Source organism: Lactuca sativa, chromosome 5, assembly GCF_002870075.4.
Source record: "Lactuca sativa cultivar Salinas chromosome 5, Lsat_Salinas_v11, whole genome shotgun sequence".
Lineage (NCBI taxonomy): Eukaryota > Viridiplantae > Streptophyta > Magnoliopsida > Asterales > Asteraceae > Lactuca > Lactuca sativa.
This window is the reverse complement of record NC_056627.2, coordinates 256,411,788-256,428,449: the sequence shown is the minus strand read 5'-3', so window position 1 is coordinate 256,428,449 and position 16,662 is coordinate 256,411,788. Positions and strand designations below refer to the sequence as shown.

The window sequence follows — 16,662 nt, the reverse complement described above, 5'->3', positions numbered from 1 at the left end:
ATGATGTGTGGGCAGAGTTCTTGACCATCTAAATACACATGGGTGAAAGCTTGGTCGCGTAAAGGAAGTCGGTGCAATGGCTCGAAATTTTATTATGAAGTGGTAGATTTGCGCGAGTACGCTCACAAACTTTGGGTGGGTGAGGGGCAGTCTCGCATATCGTTTCATGGGTCGGGTATGGGCGGTATATGGCTAGAGTGTTGGTCGTGCAAAGGGATTTATGTTTGTTCTTGGCCGCGCAATAGTCTGCGAGGGTATGAGGCAGGCCGCGCAAGTGGTTGCGAGGGTAGGTATCAGGTTGTGCAAAACCTGTGCAGGTGGGGGAGCAGTCGCACACTTACATCAGAATGTATCTCGTGTTCAGGGAATTTTGAGCTCGAATGTGCGCGAGTAGGGTTGGGTCGCGCAACGTTTGCGCAGGCACTCGCGCAAATTGTAGATTTTTGACAATTTTTGCAAACTTTACCAAGTTCATTTCTAAGCCTCAAGATTCTTATTTTTTTACCAAGTTCAAGCCTAGAAACACCAAAACTTCAAGCGGAGATTATTTGTGTACAATGCATTTATTTAATGTCTTTTCCAAGACATAGCCTCGCTTCCGTCAACCTTCGTAAATCGGAGTTTCCAATGTTATGTTGTCGAATTCTCCCGTGTCAAAGCCTTCAAAAAATGGTTTCAAATGTTGCCCATTCACTTTGAATATTTGATTTGTTTCTAAACTCTTAATTTCAACGGAACCTTGATCAAACACTTTTATAACAATAAAAGGTCTACGCCATCGATATCGCAATTTTCCCGGGAATATCTTTAAGCGTGAATTATAAAGAAGAACTTCTTGACCCAGAATAAAGTGTTTTTGGGTTATGTGCTTGTAATGCTTTTCACCTTTTAATTATATTTTTCTTGATCACTTCTATCATTGGAGGATGTGTAGGTGGGTGGATTATGGAATGGGGCATCTTGTTTGGAGAATGAGATAAAGCGACTTGAGAGACATCCTTCTTTGTTGAATTGTTTACTTTTAAACTCTTCACAATCTTTTCAACTTTAGAGTCCAATGTATACATTTCCAGTATTTTCTTCAAACTCTCACAATCAAGGTTCATGTTGAGTATCATCTCCAAAATATCCCCATGAGACAAATCAAATACTTTTTGGGTTATTGGCTCAATTACATCAACCCGATACAATGGAGAAATGTTGCTAGGGTACCTCATTGCATCAAAAATGTTGAAGTGAATGGTTTCTCCATCAAACTCCATAGTTATCTTTCTTTTATGGACATCAATGATTGTGTGAGAAGTATTCATGAAAGCTCTTCCATGGAGGATCATAGATGATTTGGAATGAGCCTTGTCTTCAAGATCAATGACATAAAAATCCGCAGGAAAAACAAGTTGTTTAACTTGTACTAAAGCATCCTCCAACACTCCTCTTGTAAGTCCCTAAAATGCATGTGTATCAATCAGATTCGTTTGATGGTGCGGAATCCCAATCAAACGGATGATTTCAGATCAAATAGAAGAGAAGGAGAAGAAGAAGATGGCGAATCTTGTATTATTTGATGACTAGAATGTAAATCCAAATACAAGATTCACACACAACACACACTATTTTCTATATCTCTCTAGGCTGTACACTCCTTTCCAGTTCATCACTCATCAATCTACTCCTCACCCCTTACATCTATATTTATACATGAGAAACATGGGCTTGGTGAACATGGGCTTGGTGAACATGGGCCGTAAATGGGTTTACGGTCGTAAACCTGTTTATGGTCGTAAACACAACCGTAAACACGTATACGACCGTAAACACCAAGCTGTTTACGGTCCAAGATACAAAAATAAATTTTCCTAGAAAAGTAAAGTATAAACCATATTTTTGACCCAACAATCTCCCCCTTGGTTTATAACTTTCTTTTCTAAATGACCCAACAAGCTCCCCCTAAAAAGTAGCTGGCTTTTCTTGCTAATCTTTAGTTGGAGATTGGCTTCAGCATTTATCTTCGATGAATTCACAGCTTCAAGATGAACTTGATGAATCTTCAATAAATGACGTTATCTTGAGCAGTTGGAATTTCTTTAGAATTTGACATTTAATGCACATTGGGTGAGGAGGCTTCTTGTAGAGATTCTTGAAAATTGGTGCTTTCAGCTTGAGAATCTTCAGAGAGAAATAACTTTCTGGATCACTTCAGCAGGTTCATAGATAGCAGCAGATTGACTGAGGAGGCTTTAATGCAATCGGTCACATAATCTTCAATTCCAGCTTCACCTTGCTTCTAGGGTTGAAAGATTGAATGTTGAAAGATGATCTTCATTTCTTGCTCCTTTGAATGAGAATTCCTCGATGATCACGGATGAAGGTTTGGCTCAGAAATTTTCGACACAAACTCCATGAGTTTCGTCTACACCTGAAATCACATTTTAAGACAAAACAAAACTAAAAGAGAACTTAAAACAAAAACAAAAAAGAAATAACACTATTTTTGGACTTTTAATTTTCTGATTTTTGTTTGATTTTTGAAATTTTCTGATTTTCCTTTGATTTTTGAATTTTTTTTTAATTCCCCCCTAAATTTGTGCATAGAAGAAAATGTTGGAATAGTGTCTAAGGCTGTAACTATATCCGGTTGTGCATGGTCCTTTTGGGTTGCCTTCACCATAGCAACTTGATAGGATGATTTATTAAGAGAGAATAAATATTATTAATATATTATGGGAATAATATAATGAATAATATATATGTTATTTGATTAATATAAGTCATAGAATTAATTAGAATTAATTTGGTGACTTAAAGAGATTAAATAAAGGGGTATAAACTGTCAATTGTTTGATAGTTAAGCTTTAAACTGTAAATCCATTTGGATATACTTTGGACGGATTCTAAGAGCTTTAGGAAAGCTAAAAATCGTCCATATGCTTATCTAGGGATGGATTTGGATAGCCTTAAGAGAAGATTATCTGATAGGGACTTATCTGTAATCATTAAGGAATCTACAAGTATAAATAGACCCCATGGCATAGGGAATTCGACACTTCTGATTAAGCAAGAGAACTCTGGTCGAATTCCTCCCCTCTCCTCTCTCCTAAATCATCCTCCTTGCTTTGGTGTTTGTAAGCCATTAGAGGAGTGACATTTGTGACTCTAGTAGCTCCAAGACCTCAAGATCAACAAGGAACTCAAAGGTATGATTCTAGATCTGTTTTAATGTTCTTGTTTAACCTAATTAGTAATTAGAAGTCTTGGATTCAAAGCATGTTTATTAGAAAGCCTAGATCCAAGCATTAGGGTTTTGCATGCGCACATAGGAAAGTTCTTATGGCTAAAACCCATCAGTGGTATCAGAGCCTAGCTTGGTTTTCTGTAAATTGTTGCTTGATTAACTGAAACAAACCTGCAAAATTCGAATTTTTGGTTTCTGAGTCATGGACTCGGCGAGTCTCAAAGTGGACTCGGCGAGTAGGCCTGACTCGGCGAGTCCATTTGTGCACTCGGCGAGTCCAGGCGTCAGGAATGGCCAGATTCGGGATTTCTTTGTGTTTATCTTATCTTAACTTACCATAAACTAATTAGATCAACATTAATTCGTTTTTCTGATAAATATAACTATTATCTTGATCTAATTAAAGGTAATTATCAACTAATTAAATATTTAATTTCCTTATATGATAATTAATTAATTATTTTAATTATTTTGGTAATTATCTTAAAAGAAATCTTGAATAAATCAAATATAGATAATTAGGATATTAATTGTTAATTGGAATTATTTGTTATTTGATCCTCCATGTTTTAAATGTTTAAAAACCTACCCTCATGTTTTGAAATTTACTTTTGTGATTAAAAGTTTTAATTTAGACAACTTAAATTTCAAACCCTAGATTTTAAAAGTTTTAAAATACAACCCTATACTAATATGATATTACTAGAATAATATATATATGTATAACTAAATGCTAGTCTTACCGTTAGTAGGCCTCATTCACGAAGCCGATCTATAAGGTGGGTATAAGGTTGCGGCCTATAAAATGGCGCTTAATGGGTGTACACTCACACCCACCGCTTGCTTGATTGGTGGAGGGTCGTTAGCCGAACGGGTAGGATAGGGCAACCTCATCCTCTCATTAAAAGTATAATAAGAAATACAAGTAACTACACATATTTCAAAATTTCCCAATCCTAGTTACTTTAGGAAAAGTGAATTGATGCAATCCCATGAAATTACACTTTGCACCTTGCTAAGATGTTAGTGGAGCGTGTGTGGTTTACCGGCACACTAATTGGTTCTAAGCGAAGGTGGCAAAGGGTGATTCGTTGTTTATCATAGTTCAATGGAGCGTGTGTGGTTTACCGGCACATTGAATAGGTGATTGTTACAATGAAGGCGCCATGTGAATTTGCATGGTAATTCACACCCGCTTTGTGATCCTCGGCATCCCAGTCACAAACAAGAGGGGCATATCGAGATTTAAACATGCCATTGAATAGTTTCAATGAATCTCATCCGAACCTAGGAATTCTCAAAAACACTTAGGACTAATAGTTTAAGTTTCGTGATGGAGAATTAGTGAATCGTCATTCACTTACCTTCAATTTATTTGCATGTTAGATTACGGCATCCCTTTTCTAGTATGTAAATGTTATTGTTGGATCCTAGCCCTAATTTTCTTATTGGGTGATAATTAGGGATTCTTATTCTAATTTATCTTTGTCCTATTCTAATTGTAGATGTCGAACGCAAACAACGCTGCTGCTAGTTCTTTCACATTGATGAGCCTTTGCCAAAAGGTCACCTTCGATGGAACGAACTTTAGCGAATGGATAAGATACATTCGCACCATTGCTCGCTATGAGGACAAAGAGTATGTCCTTGATGAGAAGCTCGAGAAAATCAACACCGAAATCGCTACTCCAGCCGAAATCACCGCCTTTGAAACTCATGAGCGAGATGCAACGAAGGTACATTGCATCATGATCGCCACCATGAACTCCGAATTCCAAAAGTCCTACGAGGACATGTACCCGTACGAGATGCACCAAGACTTATTGGAAAGGTACCACCAAAACGCGAGACAAGAGAGGTACGAGATTTTCACTAACATGATTTCCGCGAAGATGGGTCATGGAGAATCTCTTACCGTGCACTTGCAAAAGATGCAAAGGTATGTCGACCGCCTTCGCAAGTTAAATGTTGACTTCGGTGAAGACTTGGCGATCGACATGGTGCTTCACTCTTTGCCTCCGATGTATAATCAATTTAGGATGACCTACCACATGAACAAAGAAGAGGTCACCCTAAGCAAGCTCCAAGGTCTCTTGAGGGTTGCTGAGAGCAACTTTAAAGACAAGTCTGTTGCACCTACTCTCAATCCGCCCGCTGCTCCTGTCTTGGCTATTGGACAAGGGAAGGGAAAGAAGAGGAAAGCTTCATCAAAGAACTATCGCAAGGTGAAAGCCCGAGATGGTGCCTCTTCTAGTGGGACCAAAGTTGATCCCGCCAAGCCCTGCTCTAACCCGAAGGAGGCAGAGTGTCACCACTGCCACAAGATAGGACATTGGAAGAGAAGCTGCCCGGATTACCTGCAAGCAATCAAAGAAGGAAAGATCAAGCCATCTTTCGCAGGTATATATACAATCAAATCTAACGATTCTAATCATGCTATTTCTTGGGTTCTTGATACCGGTTGTGGTTATCACATTTGTTCTAATGTGCAGGGACTAAGAAGAAGTAGGGATGTGGAGCAAGGAAGGATCAATCTAATCATGGGGAACAGAAGATCGTCGCCTGTAACCAAGATTGGAGTGTATTCCTTAGTGCTTAGGAATAGTTTAGTTTTAGATTTGAACAATTGTTGCTATTCACCAGAAATGGCAAGAAACATCATTTCATTTCATGGTTTGTTTAGACAAGGATTTAGATTTTCTTTTAATAATGAGAACGGTTCTATTTTGGCTTATCTAAATGGTGTCTTTTACTTTGAAGCTATACCATGTAATGGAATATATGAAACTGTTATGATTGTTGATGACTTTGGAAATGATGTTTTGAATATTGATTCTTCCACTAGTATGGATAAAGCATCCTTGTGGCATTGCCGTCTTGGACATGTCAACAAGAAACGCATAGCCCAACTCCAAAAGGATGGAGTGTTGGAGTCATTCGACCTTAGGGAAGATGACACATGCGAGTCTTGTTTGCTTGGAAAGATGACTAAGTCGCCCTTCACAAGTACTTGTGAAAGGGGCGAGGGTCTATTGGACCTAATACATACCGATGTATGTGGACCATTTAGATCAACCACGAAGGATGGAAACCGCTTCTATGTGACTTTTACCGATGACTATAGTAGATATGGGTATATCTACTTAATCAAGCAAAAGTCAGACACCTTTGAAAAGTTCAAAGAGTTCAAGAATGAAGTGGAGAATCAACTGGGCAGGAAAATCAAGATGCTTCGATCCGATCGAGGAGGAGAGTACCTAAGTCTTGAATTCCACGATTATCTCAAGGAGTGTGGAATAGTTTCGCAATTGACGCCTCCTAGGACACCGCAGTTGAATGGTGTGGCAGAAAGGCGTAATCGAACCTTATTGGATATGGTTCGCTCTATGATGAGTCGTGCTTCACTACCAATCTCCTTTTGGGGGTATGCCTTAGAGACTGCCGCCCATATCCTTAACCGAGTCCCTACTAAGAAGGTTGCCAAAACACCTCACGAGATGTGGACAGGGAGAGCTCCCTCGTTGGCACATATCAAGGTTTGGGGTTGCGAGGCTTTCGTAAGACGAGATACTCACGACAAGCTTGAACCTCGAAGTGAGCGATGTATTTTCATCGGCTACCCACAGACATCCTTTGGATATCTCTTCTATAGACCGAAGGACAATGTTGTCTTCGTTGCGAGGAGAGGAGTTTTCCGAGAGCGAGAACTCATAAGCCAAGGAGACAGTGGGAGGCAAATCGAACTTGAAGAGATTCAAGAGTCGATGGATGAAGGAACCTCTACCGCTGGCACTCAACCCGAGGAGGAAACTCCGGTTGAACCAATTGACGAATCCTTACCTCTTAGACGTTCCGATAGAGTTAGAGTTCATCCCCAGTTCTATGGCTTTCATATTACTACCGAAGGGGACACGTATATTAGTGATGGTACACTAGTAAATCTTGATGAACCTAATAGCTACAAGGAAGCCATGGCAGGCCCGGAGTCTGTAAAGTGGAAAGAGGCAATGGATAGCGAGATCCAATCCATGTATGATAACCAAGTTTGGAATTTGGTTGATTACGTGCCCGGACGTAAGACCGTTGGGTGCAAATGGATCTTCAAGAAGAAGACCGACGTGGATGGGAACGTACACACATATAAAGCGCGATTGGTCGCGAAGGGCTTTACTCAAACTCCCGGAGTTGACTATGATGAGACCTTCTCACCAGTTGCGAAGATTAAATCTATTAGAGTGATGTTAGCAATTGCCGCATTTCATGATTATGAGATTTGGCAAATGGATGTCAAGACCGCTTTCCTTAACGGAAAGTTGGCTGAGGATGTTTACATGGCTCAGCCAGAGGGGTTTGTGGATCCGAAGCATCCGAATAGAGTGTGTAAGCTTGAGAAGTCCATTTATGGACTTAAGCAAGCATCTCGCAGATGGAATCTTTGTTTCGATGAGAAAGTCAAAGAGTTTGGATTTGTACGAAGCGAAGACGAATCTTGTGTATATGTCAAAGCCAGTGGGAGTATAGTAAGCTTCCTCGTTCTATATGTCGATGACATATTACTCATAGGAAACGACATCCCAACCCTGCAGGAGGTAAAGTCCTGGCTCGGGAAGTGTTTCGCTATGAAGGACCTCGGAGAAGCTTCTTACATTTTGGGAATAAGGATAATAAGAGAAAGAAGTAAGAGACTAATTGGACTTAGTCAGAATACTTACTTAGAGAAGGTACTAAAACGTTTTAGTATGGAAAACTCAAAGAAGGGAGAACTACCGATACAAAGTAATGCCAAATTGAGTAAGACTCAAAGTCCGAGTACCGAAGCTGAGATAGCAGAAATGAGCCAAATTCCATATGCTTCCGCAGTTGGCTCAATCATGTACGCTATGACTTGTACTCGCCCTGATGTAGCCTTCGCTTTGAGTATGGTTAGCAGATATCAAGGGAATCCTGGCAAAGCACATTGGATTGCGGTGAAGAATATCCTTAAGTACCTTCGGAGGACGAAGGAATGGTTCTTAGTCCTCGGAGGAAGTGATGACTTGAAGGTGCGAGGGTATAGTGACGCCAGTTTTCAGACCGACAGGGACAACTACCGTTCACAGTCGGGCTGGGTCTTTACCCTAAATGGAGGAGCAGTGACATGGAAAAGTTCCAAGCAGGAAACCGTAGCTGATTCAACGTGCGAATCAGAGTACATTGCAGCGAGCGAGGCGTCGAAGGAGGCAATATGGCTAAAGAACTTCATCGGTGATCTTGGAGTCGTACCTGCCATAAAGGAGCCAATGGAGATTTTCTGTGATAACGAAGGTGCGGTTGCCTTAACTAAGGAACCAAGGGATCATGGTAGATTAAGACATATCGACAGAAAGTATCACTTCATTAGACATCGTGTAGAAGAAGGACAACTCGTAGTGAAGAGGATATCATCAGAAGATAACCCAGCAGATCCGCTTACGAAGGGACTGAGTAGGGTTAAGCACTTGCAGCATGCTAGGAGTATTGGGCTGAAGGATGATATTAGCATAGATTAGATAGTATTAGAAACGTGTAATAGATAAATGTAATTGACATTTGATGATTAAATAAAGGAGTTTTATTTATGAGTAATGTTACTATCTTATGTTAATTGTTTAGCTATTGTTTCACTTTGCATGTTTTGACTTCCAGAATAATTGAGGTTATTAGGAATAATCAAATTATTCAAATGGTCCACAATCGTTCATATGTTGGAAGTAGATATGAAAGAAGATTGTCGTGAATTGGTGTGTAGAATGTCTAAATGGTGTTAGACATAGCAAAGGATTGCTGCAACGTTCATGAGTGCTTATGAACTAGTTTTGAGCATTGGAATAAACCCGCGCTTGCTGGAATCACCTTATGGAATAAGATATAAAAGGTGATCGCAAGACGATAATATCATATAGTCTTAAAACCTAGATATATGGTTTATTATTTGTTAATTGATTGTACATTGATAATACGAAAACGCATCAGTAACTTGGTGTTATAAAACGTATTGTTGTGTATAGTTGGTAAATGAATAAGTAAATGCATATAAGTCGAAGTTTATCTGTAACTTTTATCTAATAAGGTAAAAGCGATATCTCGGCCGCTCGATGATTTGATTTGACTTATGTGCCGGGCCCGGTCAGAACTGAATTGATGTGTTCGATTAAGTTCTATGTCAAATAAATCAGAGATCGAGAAACCTAAATGCTTGACTAACCATTCCATAGGATTGTCAGCATGATATCTAACAGAGGACTGTACGTTCCCTTATCTAAAGGACAAGATTGATTAGATCAGAGTTGACAGCGTCTTTGAGAGCTACGAATGCAAACCGAATTGTACTTGTATAGTTACTAGACTTATCCAAGTGGGAGACTGTTGGAATAGTGTCTAAGGCTGTAACTATATCCGGTTGTGCATGGTCCTTTTGGGTTGCCTTCACCATAGCAACTTGATAGGATGATTTATTAAGAGAGAATAAATATTATTAATATATTATGGGAATAATATAATGAATAATATATATGTTATTTGATTAATATAAGTCATAGAATTAATTAGAATTAATTTGGTGACTTAAAGAGATTAAATAAAGGGGTATAAACTGTCAATTGTTTGATAGTTAAGCTTTAAACTGTAAATCCATTTGGATATACTTTGGACGGATTCTAAGAGCTTTAGGAAAGCTAAAAATCGTCCATATGCTTATCTAGGGATGGATTTGGATAGCCTTAAGAGAAGATTATCTGATAGGGACTTATCTGTAATCATTAAGGAATCTACAAGTATAAATAGACCCCATGGCATAGGGAATTCGACACTTCTGATTAAGCAAGAGAACTCTGGTCGAATTCCTCCCCTCTCCTCTCTCCTAAATCATCCTCCTTGCTTTGGTGTTTGTAAGCCATTAGAGGAGTGACATTTGTGACTCTAGAAGCTCCAAGACCTCAAGATCAACAAGGAACTCAAAGGTATGATTCTAGATCTGTTTTAATGTTCTTGTTTAACCTAATTAGTAATTAGAAGTCTTGGATTCAAAGCATGTTTATTAGAAAGCCTAGATCCAAGCATTAGGGTTTTGCATGCGCACATAGGAAAGTTCTTATGGCTAAAACCCATCAGAAAACTATGAACAAATTTAACAAAAAGAAAAATATTTGGGATCAAAGTTGTGAGACAGCCTGGACTTGTTTATCGGTACCTTCACTTTCATGAATAGATCTGGTCAATTGCCAGTATTGTGGTCCACTTAAACACAAAAGATATCGAAAAACTTTTCTAAATAAACCGTTTAGCTGACGACGACCACGAGTATTGTTGTCCACTTAAATTAAGCAGCGAGATCTACAAACAACCTCTAAATGGTTCAATTTTAGTTGCACTAGAACGTGTTCCCCACTTCCCGATATACCCTGATTATCAAGAACTTCCAAAGAACTCCTTACATTAGGTGAGTAAACAATTATTAAGGAGGATCTCAGAGTTAGAGATAGATGCATATGTTGTGTCCTAGGTCGGATATATTTCAATCACGTAGAGGGGACAACATATGACTAACAAAGATAGAGGGTTATAGAGATAGTAGGGTGTTGCATATGCTGTGTCCCAGGTCGGATCTTCCGATCACGCAGAGGGGACATCATATGGCTCACAGATAGGAAAAATTACAAAGATAAAGAAAATGCATAGAAATAGAGTTGCATATGTTGCAATCCAGGTCGGATCTCTTCCAATCACGTAGAGGAAGCAACATATGAATGATAGATAGAAAGCAAGAAAATAATTTCCTACAGACCTACTTTATCAGAACCCTCCAGTCGCCCTATCAGAACCAGAATTAAGGACATAAGTCCATACATCAAGGAAAAGTCGAACCAGTATTCTAGGTGCGTATTAATTTAGTGTATCCCGTGGGTTCCCGTGTTTATCTCACTGCTCAATCTACCCGAGCGTCGTATGGTCAGTCCAAACAATCCTAACTAAATCCACACTGTCAAATCCTTCATGCCTACCAGCACATTGATCACAGAGTCTAAACAGTTCAGATTCAGTTCCTTACACATGTTTTAGATTGCCCGTTATCACATTCTTGATATCACTTCCCAATAATAACTAATAACGAAAAACTATTAAGAAAACAAAAAAATTGTCTTTGAAATGAATAAGATTAAGATAAACTCAGGAGTATAGAGAAGAAAACTCAAACCGTAAGTCACCGATTGAATCTGTATCCAGAAGGTCTGAGAACAGTATGCATAATCTCAAAACAGATCTAAAAATTCTTCATGTCATTAAGCACTAGCCCCATTTGTGATCCCATCCTTTCTTCCCTTCCCGCAATGAACACATACTCTCAAACAAAATTATGAATGTTGCATAGTTGAGAGATGTCCCATATCATGTGTCAGGAACAGTCACTACCAACAAACCGAATTCTTATGATATGCTTCCATAGCTGCTCCGACACAGAGCGGGATCCATTGGTCTTTGGAACCCAGTCCATTTTGAAACTGGGTCGACCTTTGTCATCAACAGACGATACTTTCTCCCATGGCATGTCTTGTTTATCACAAATAGAATATGTAGAAATATTAGAATCATTAGGAGATTTAGGAGATTGAGCCTTTGATACCCATTGGTAGTTGGGTTTAACCCATTTCTTGTTCGATCCGATGGGTGCCTCGGCACTTGATTTGGAACTTGAAGTCGGCTGCCGAGATGACTTTGATCTAACCGGTCTTGGTTTCGCTGGAGCATCTCTTGGAATAGGCTTCTTGGCTGACATTCCCTTTTTGCCCTTGGGATTTTGATTCTTGGCCTTCTGGGCATTCCAGTCGCCATTGTCTGAACGTGATCTTGAGGGATTTCTGTTTGAGTATCTCCCTCTTGGCACATTCTGCCACCCTTGTGCATAGTAGGGAACATATGCGCTATTAGGAAAATTTCTAGAAATGTGTCCAGGTGTTCCACAGTGAAAACATGTCTTTTTCTTCACTATGAAGTTGTTTCTTCCTGCCCCTGGTGGCGTATCCATGCCTTGTCTCTTATTGATCCTACATGCACACTTGCAACAAGTACTCTGTTGCGCTGGAATTGGAGACCTGTATTTCTCAATGGCAGTTTTGTTAGGAGTAACAGAATTTGAAGCAACAGATTATGAGTTCAAGAAGTCATTGGTTTGTTCAGTAGTGTTCTCCTTGTTCTCATCTTCTGCTACTTTACCTACACATGAAGTAGAAACATTAGTATTTTCAACCTGAATAACTCATGACACAAATCCAGCTGGTTTGCCATATTGGAGATGTGCCTCCTTGTCAATTTCTTCATGTGTCATAGGGATGGATGTGTAGTTATGATTGAAAGGTGGAGGAACACTATCATACCCTAGACCCTTGTTTTGATTATCTTTGAATTTTAATTGGGTTTCAAATAAGGACTCGACTGTCTGACTTGACGCAGTATAATTTTTTAAACTAACATCTATTTTTCCACACTTAATTTTCAAAGTGTCAAGTTCTTCAGTTACAGCAGCAAGTTGTCTCTTAATATAGTCATAATTTTCACACTTGTTGCTATACTCTTCCTGAAGCTTCCTAAAGTCTTTGGTTTTTGCTTCTAATTCAGCCTTCAGGGGTTTTTGTCCTTTCCTAAGTTGATATCCTTCATATTTTAGGTACTCGACTTCCCTTTTTAGCAAATCATTATGTTCACGAAGAATTTTAATCGTATCTTCACAAGATGGAGTACATGAAACTTCATTGGCCAGGATGTTTGTGGAACTCATTGTTTTTCCACATTTCAAAGCATCAAGCTCTTCAATTACATCAGCAATACTAAGACGATTGAGATCTTTTGTCTTCTTGATGACAGCTACGTTCATATCCCACGATTACGGAAGTGAATTCAGTAGCTTTTTGTTTATCTCAGATTTGTTTAAGAATATCCCAACTATATTCATCTCAGTAGTGAGTGTGGTAAATCGCTGCAACTGAGCTTCTAGGGTTTCTCTGGGAATGTAGTTGAATATGTTGAAATTTTGTCTTAACATATCCTGACGATTCTCTTTCATGTCTTCAATTCCCTTGTTAACCTCAAAAGCCATTAAAAGCACAACTCGAAGTTAAAATAAAATTTAAACGTTAAACTAAAATTTAAAAATGCTCTTTGACTATAAACCTCAAAAGTCAACCTTAAAAGTCAAATTTAAAAAGTCAAACTCAAAAATCAAACTTAAAAAGTCAAACCAAAAAGCTAAATTTGAAAATTTAAAAGTTAAATGAGAAAGTCAAAGTTTAAAATCAAATGTCAAATTTTAAAAGTCAAGTCAAAATTTAAAAGCTAATTTTTTTATTATAATTTTTTATTAGGTTTTTAATTATTTTATTTATTTATTTATTATTATTATTATTATCATTATTATTATTTTGGATGAAAAAAGAATTTAAAACTAAAAGAAATTGAAATTTGGGTTAAAAATGTAAAATTTCGAAAGTTGGAACCGAGAAAGACGCCTTTTGAATTAAATTTCGTAGGAATGAATCAAGAGGCTTCCTAGTCGAACTGGTAAGGCGCCTTGTGTTGATGAACTAGAGGTCCCGGGTTCGATCCCCGGCACCCCTAAATTTGTATCCCCCTTTTTCTAGTGTATACGAGGCGAAGATCTTGGTGCGCGGACGTGCGAGGATCAACTCTGAAGCGAAGACCGAGGCTACTGGACCGCAAACTCCGAGGACCGGCCGCAAACCGTCGGCCGTAAACTCCGGCGGAACCCTAGCCGTAAACGCCGCCGCCGCCTCGCTGGTTACGACCAAAAACAACGATTTTTGCCCCCTTTTTGCTCCAAAACTCGATCAAAACCCGTTTTTATCAAAAACACGAAGAAGAAACCCCCCTAATTTTCTGAGATCTATCCAAAAACGCAGGAATTTTTCAAAAATAAGATCAAATTGCTCCAGATCTGACAAAAATGAATGATACAATCCAAGCTCTGATACCAATTGTAAGTCCCCAAAACGCATGTGTATCAATCATATTCGTTTGATGGTGCGGAATCCCAATCAAACGGATGATGTCAGATCAAATAGAAGAGAAGGAGAAGAAGAAGATGATGAATCTTGTATTATTTGATGATTAGAATGTAAATCCAAATACAAGATTCACACACAACACACACTCTTTTCTCTCTCTCTAGGCCGTACACTCCTTTTATGTTCATCACTCATCAATCTACTCCTCACCCATTACATCTATATTTATACATGAGAAACATGGGCTTGGTGAACATGGTCCGTAAATGGGTTTACGGTCGTAAACCTGTTCACAGCCGTAAACACAATCGTAAACATGTATAAAACCGTAAACACCAAGTTGTTTACGGTCCAAGATACAAAAATACACTTTCCTATAAAAGTAAAGTGTAAACCATATTTTTGACCCAACACCTCTTGGAGACACCCTTGACTTGTCTGCTAATTGAATGATTACTCCCGTTTCTTCCAAAGGTCCAACATTGGGAGATTGAAAAACCAAATATGGCATCACATTAATCGAGGCTTCAAGATCTAACATGACACTTTCAACATGCAAATCCCCAATGGTAAAAGGGATAGCAAATATTCCTGGATCCTTGCATTTGGGAGGTAACTTTTTTTGGATAACCGTGGACACGTTTGCATTGACTTGAATCTTTTCATTTTCTTTGAATTTTCGCTTCTTGGTGCACAAATCCTTTAGAAATTTTTCATAACTAGGAATTTGCTTAATAGCATTCAATATTGGAATGTTGATTTGGACCTTGCGGAAAGTTTCAAATAATTCATTTTCTTCCTCTTTTTTCTTTGAAGCGGCTAACCAGGAAGGGAAGGGTGGTGGTACGATATGACCAATGGCTTGATCGTCTTGTTGGAAGATTCGGGTTGCTCAATATTTGTCACAATTGGTTCCTTTGGAGGAACTACAACCTTTGTAGGCTCAACAACAATAACATCATATTCTTCTTCTCTTGAAACTCTCTTGGGGTTGCCTTCTCCAAGGTTTTTCCCACTTTTCAAGGTTATTGCACTCACATTCAGATTCTTCTCGGTTTGAGATGGAAGTTTACCCCTTTGTTCTATCTTGTTGAGAGCGGTGGCCAAGTCTCCAATTTGTGCTTGAATGTTGGAGAAGGTGTTCTTTGTCTCTTGTTGAAATTGTGTTTGGCTGTGAGCAAGAGAAGCGAAAAGTTCTTGAAGACTCATGTCATGGTTACCACTTGATTGGCCTTGTTGTTGAGGTTGTTGGTAATTTGGAGGGGTATAAGATGTATATGGATATGGAGGTTTTGGGAAGGATATTATGGATATTGGGGTCTCGTCATAACATTTGGTGGGTTTTGCTTTGGTGGGTATGGGTTTTTTGGGTTATTCCTCCAATTTGGGTTATAGGTGTTTTGAAATCCCATGGGTCTTGGTTGATCTTGGTATCCTCCCATTGCATTAATATCCTCCGGTTCACTTCCAAGTGTGGGACACATATCTGTATAATGTCCCGTCATTGCATAAATACCACACACCATCATTTGTTGACCACTTTCCACCACCATTTGACTTACCAGATTAGTCAAATTCAAGAGCTTTGATTGCAAGTGCCGGATGTAGCTAAATTCACCAACCACTTGTGAAGAATTTCTCTTCATTTCATTTCGAGTTCCAAAGTTTCATTGATTTTGTGAAATGGTATAAAAAAGTAATCTTATCTCTTGAGGTGTCTTGTTGAATATGTCATTTTTCTAGTCCAAGTGTGTAACATCATGAAATTCAGGTACAACTGTTTAACCCTTCTCCTTTGTCAAGTTGTCTAGAGTAGCCCTTGAGTGGGAAAGTGTTGCAAATGAGTACGCTGGGCATACTGGAGAGTACGTTGCGCATACTCATGCGCTTAAGTTGGAGGCGGACTCGCCTACGTACGCCGGGCGTACCCAGGGTTACGTTGGGCGTAGCGGGCCCAGATGCAAACCCTACTTTAAGGCTTGTGCGCTAAAAAAGGAATGCTAAGGCCATATCCTCAGCCACTATTTTAGAGAGTGAAACCCTAAGAGAGCATTTCCTTTGTCGTACAGCTGGTGTGTGAGTATTTTGAGCTAAAGGTGCCTTTGTGTGTTAGTGAAGAAGGAGGAGAGGAGCTTGTGCAGGCTAGGGTCTGAAGTTTAATCTTGGATCTAAGTTCTTAAGAGGAAGGAGCTTCACTTTGAGGTAAAAATCTCAAACTTTCCTTTTTATTTTGGTTTGATGTTGTATGGTCCATTTCTAGGGTTTAAGTCCCAAAGGTGGAGACTTTATGAGCAAGAGGGGCTCCATGGACCTAGATCTATCCCATTTCAGTGTTATGTGTGATGTTGATCCATAAAAATCCCATCTTGGTTGTTGTTATGGAGTCATGCTTGAGTT

The 16,662-nt window shown here is 39.0% G+C and overlaps 1 protein-coding gene across 1 annotated transcript; it reads right to left on the bottom strand.

The window, feature by feature from the left end:
• Nucleotides 1-881: 881 nt before the first annotated feature.
• Nucleotides 882-15,474, bottom strand: LOC111887038 (uncharacterized). The gene is made up of 3 exons (XM_023883261.1): nucleotides 15,121-15,474; nucleotides 14,693-14,965; nucleotides 882-1,445 (listed from the first exon to the last, which is right to left on the bottom strand). The coding sequence occupies exons 1-3, from the start codon at nucleotides 15,472-15,474 to the stop codon at nucleotides 882-884; spliced, it is 1,191 nt and encodes a 396-aa protein (XP_023739029.1).
• Nucleotides 15,475-16,662: the final 1,188 nt, after the last annotated feature.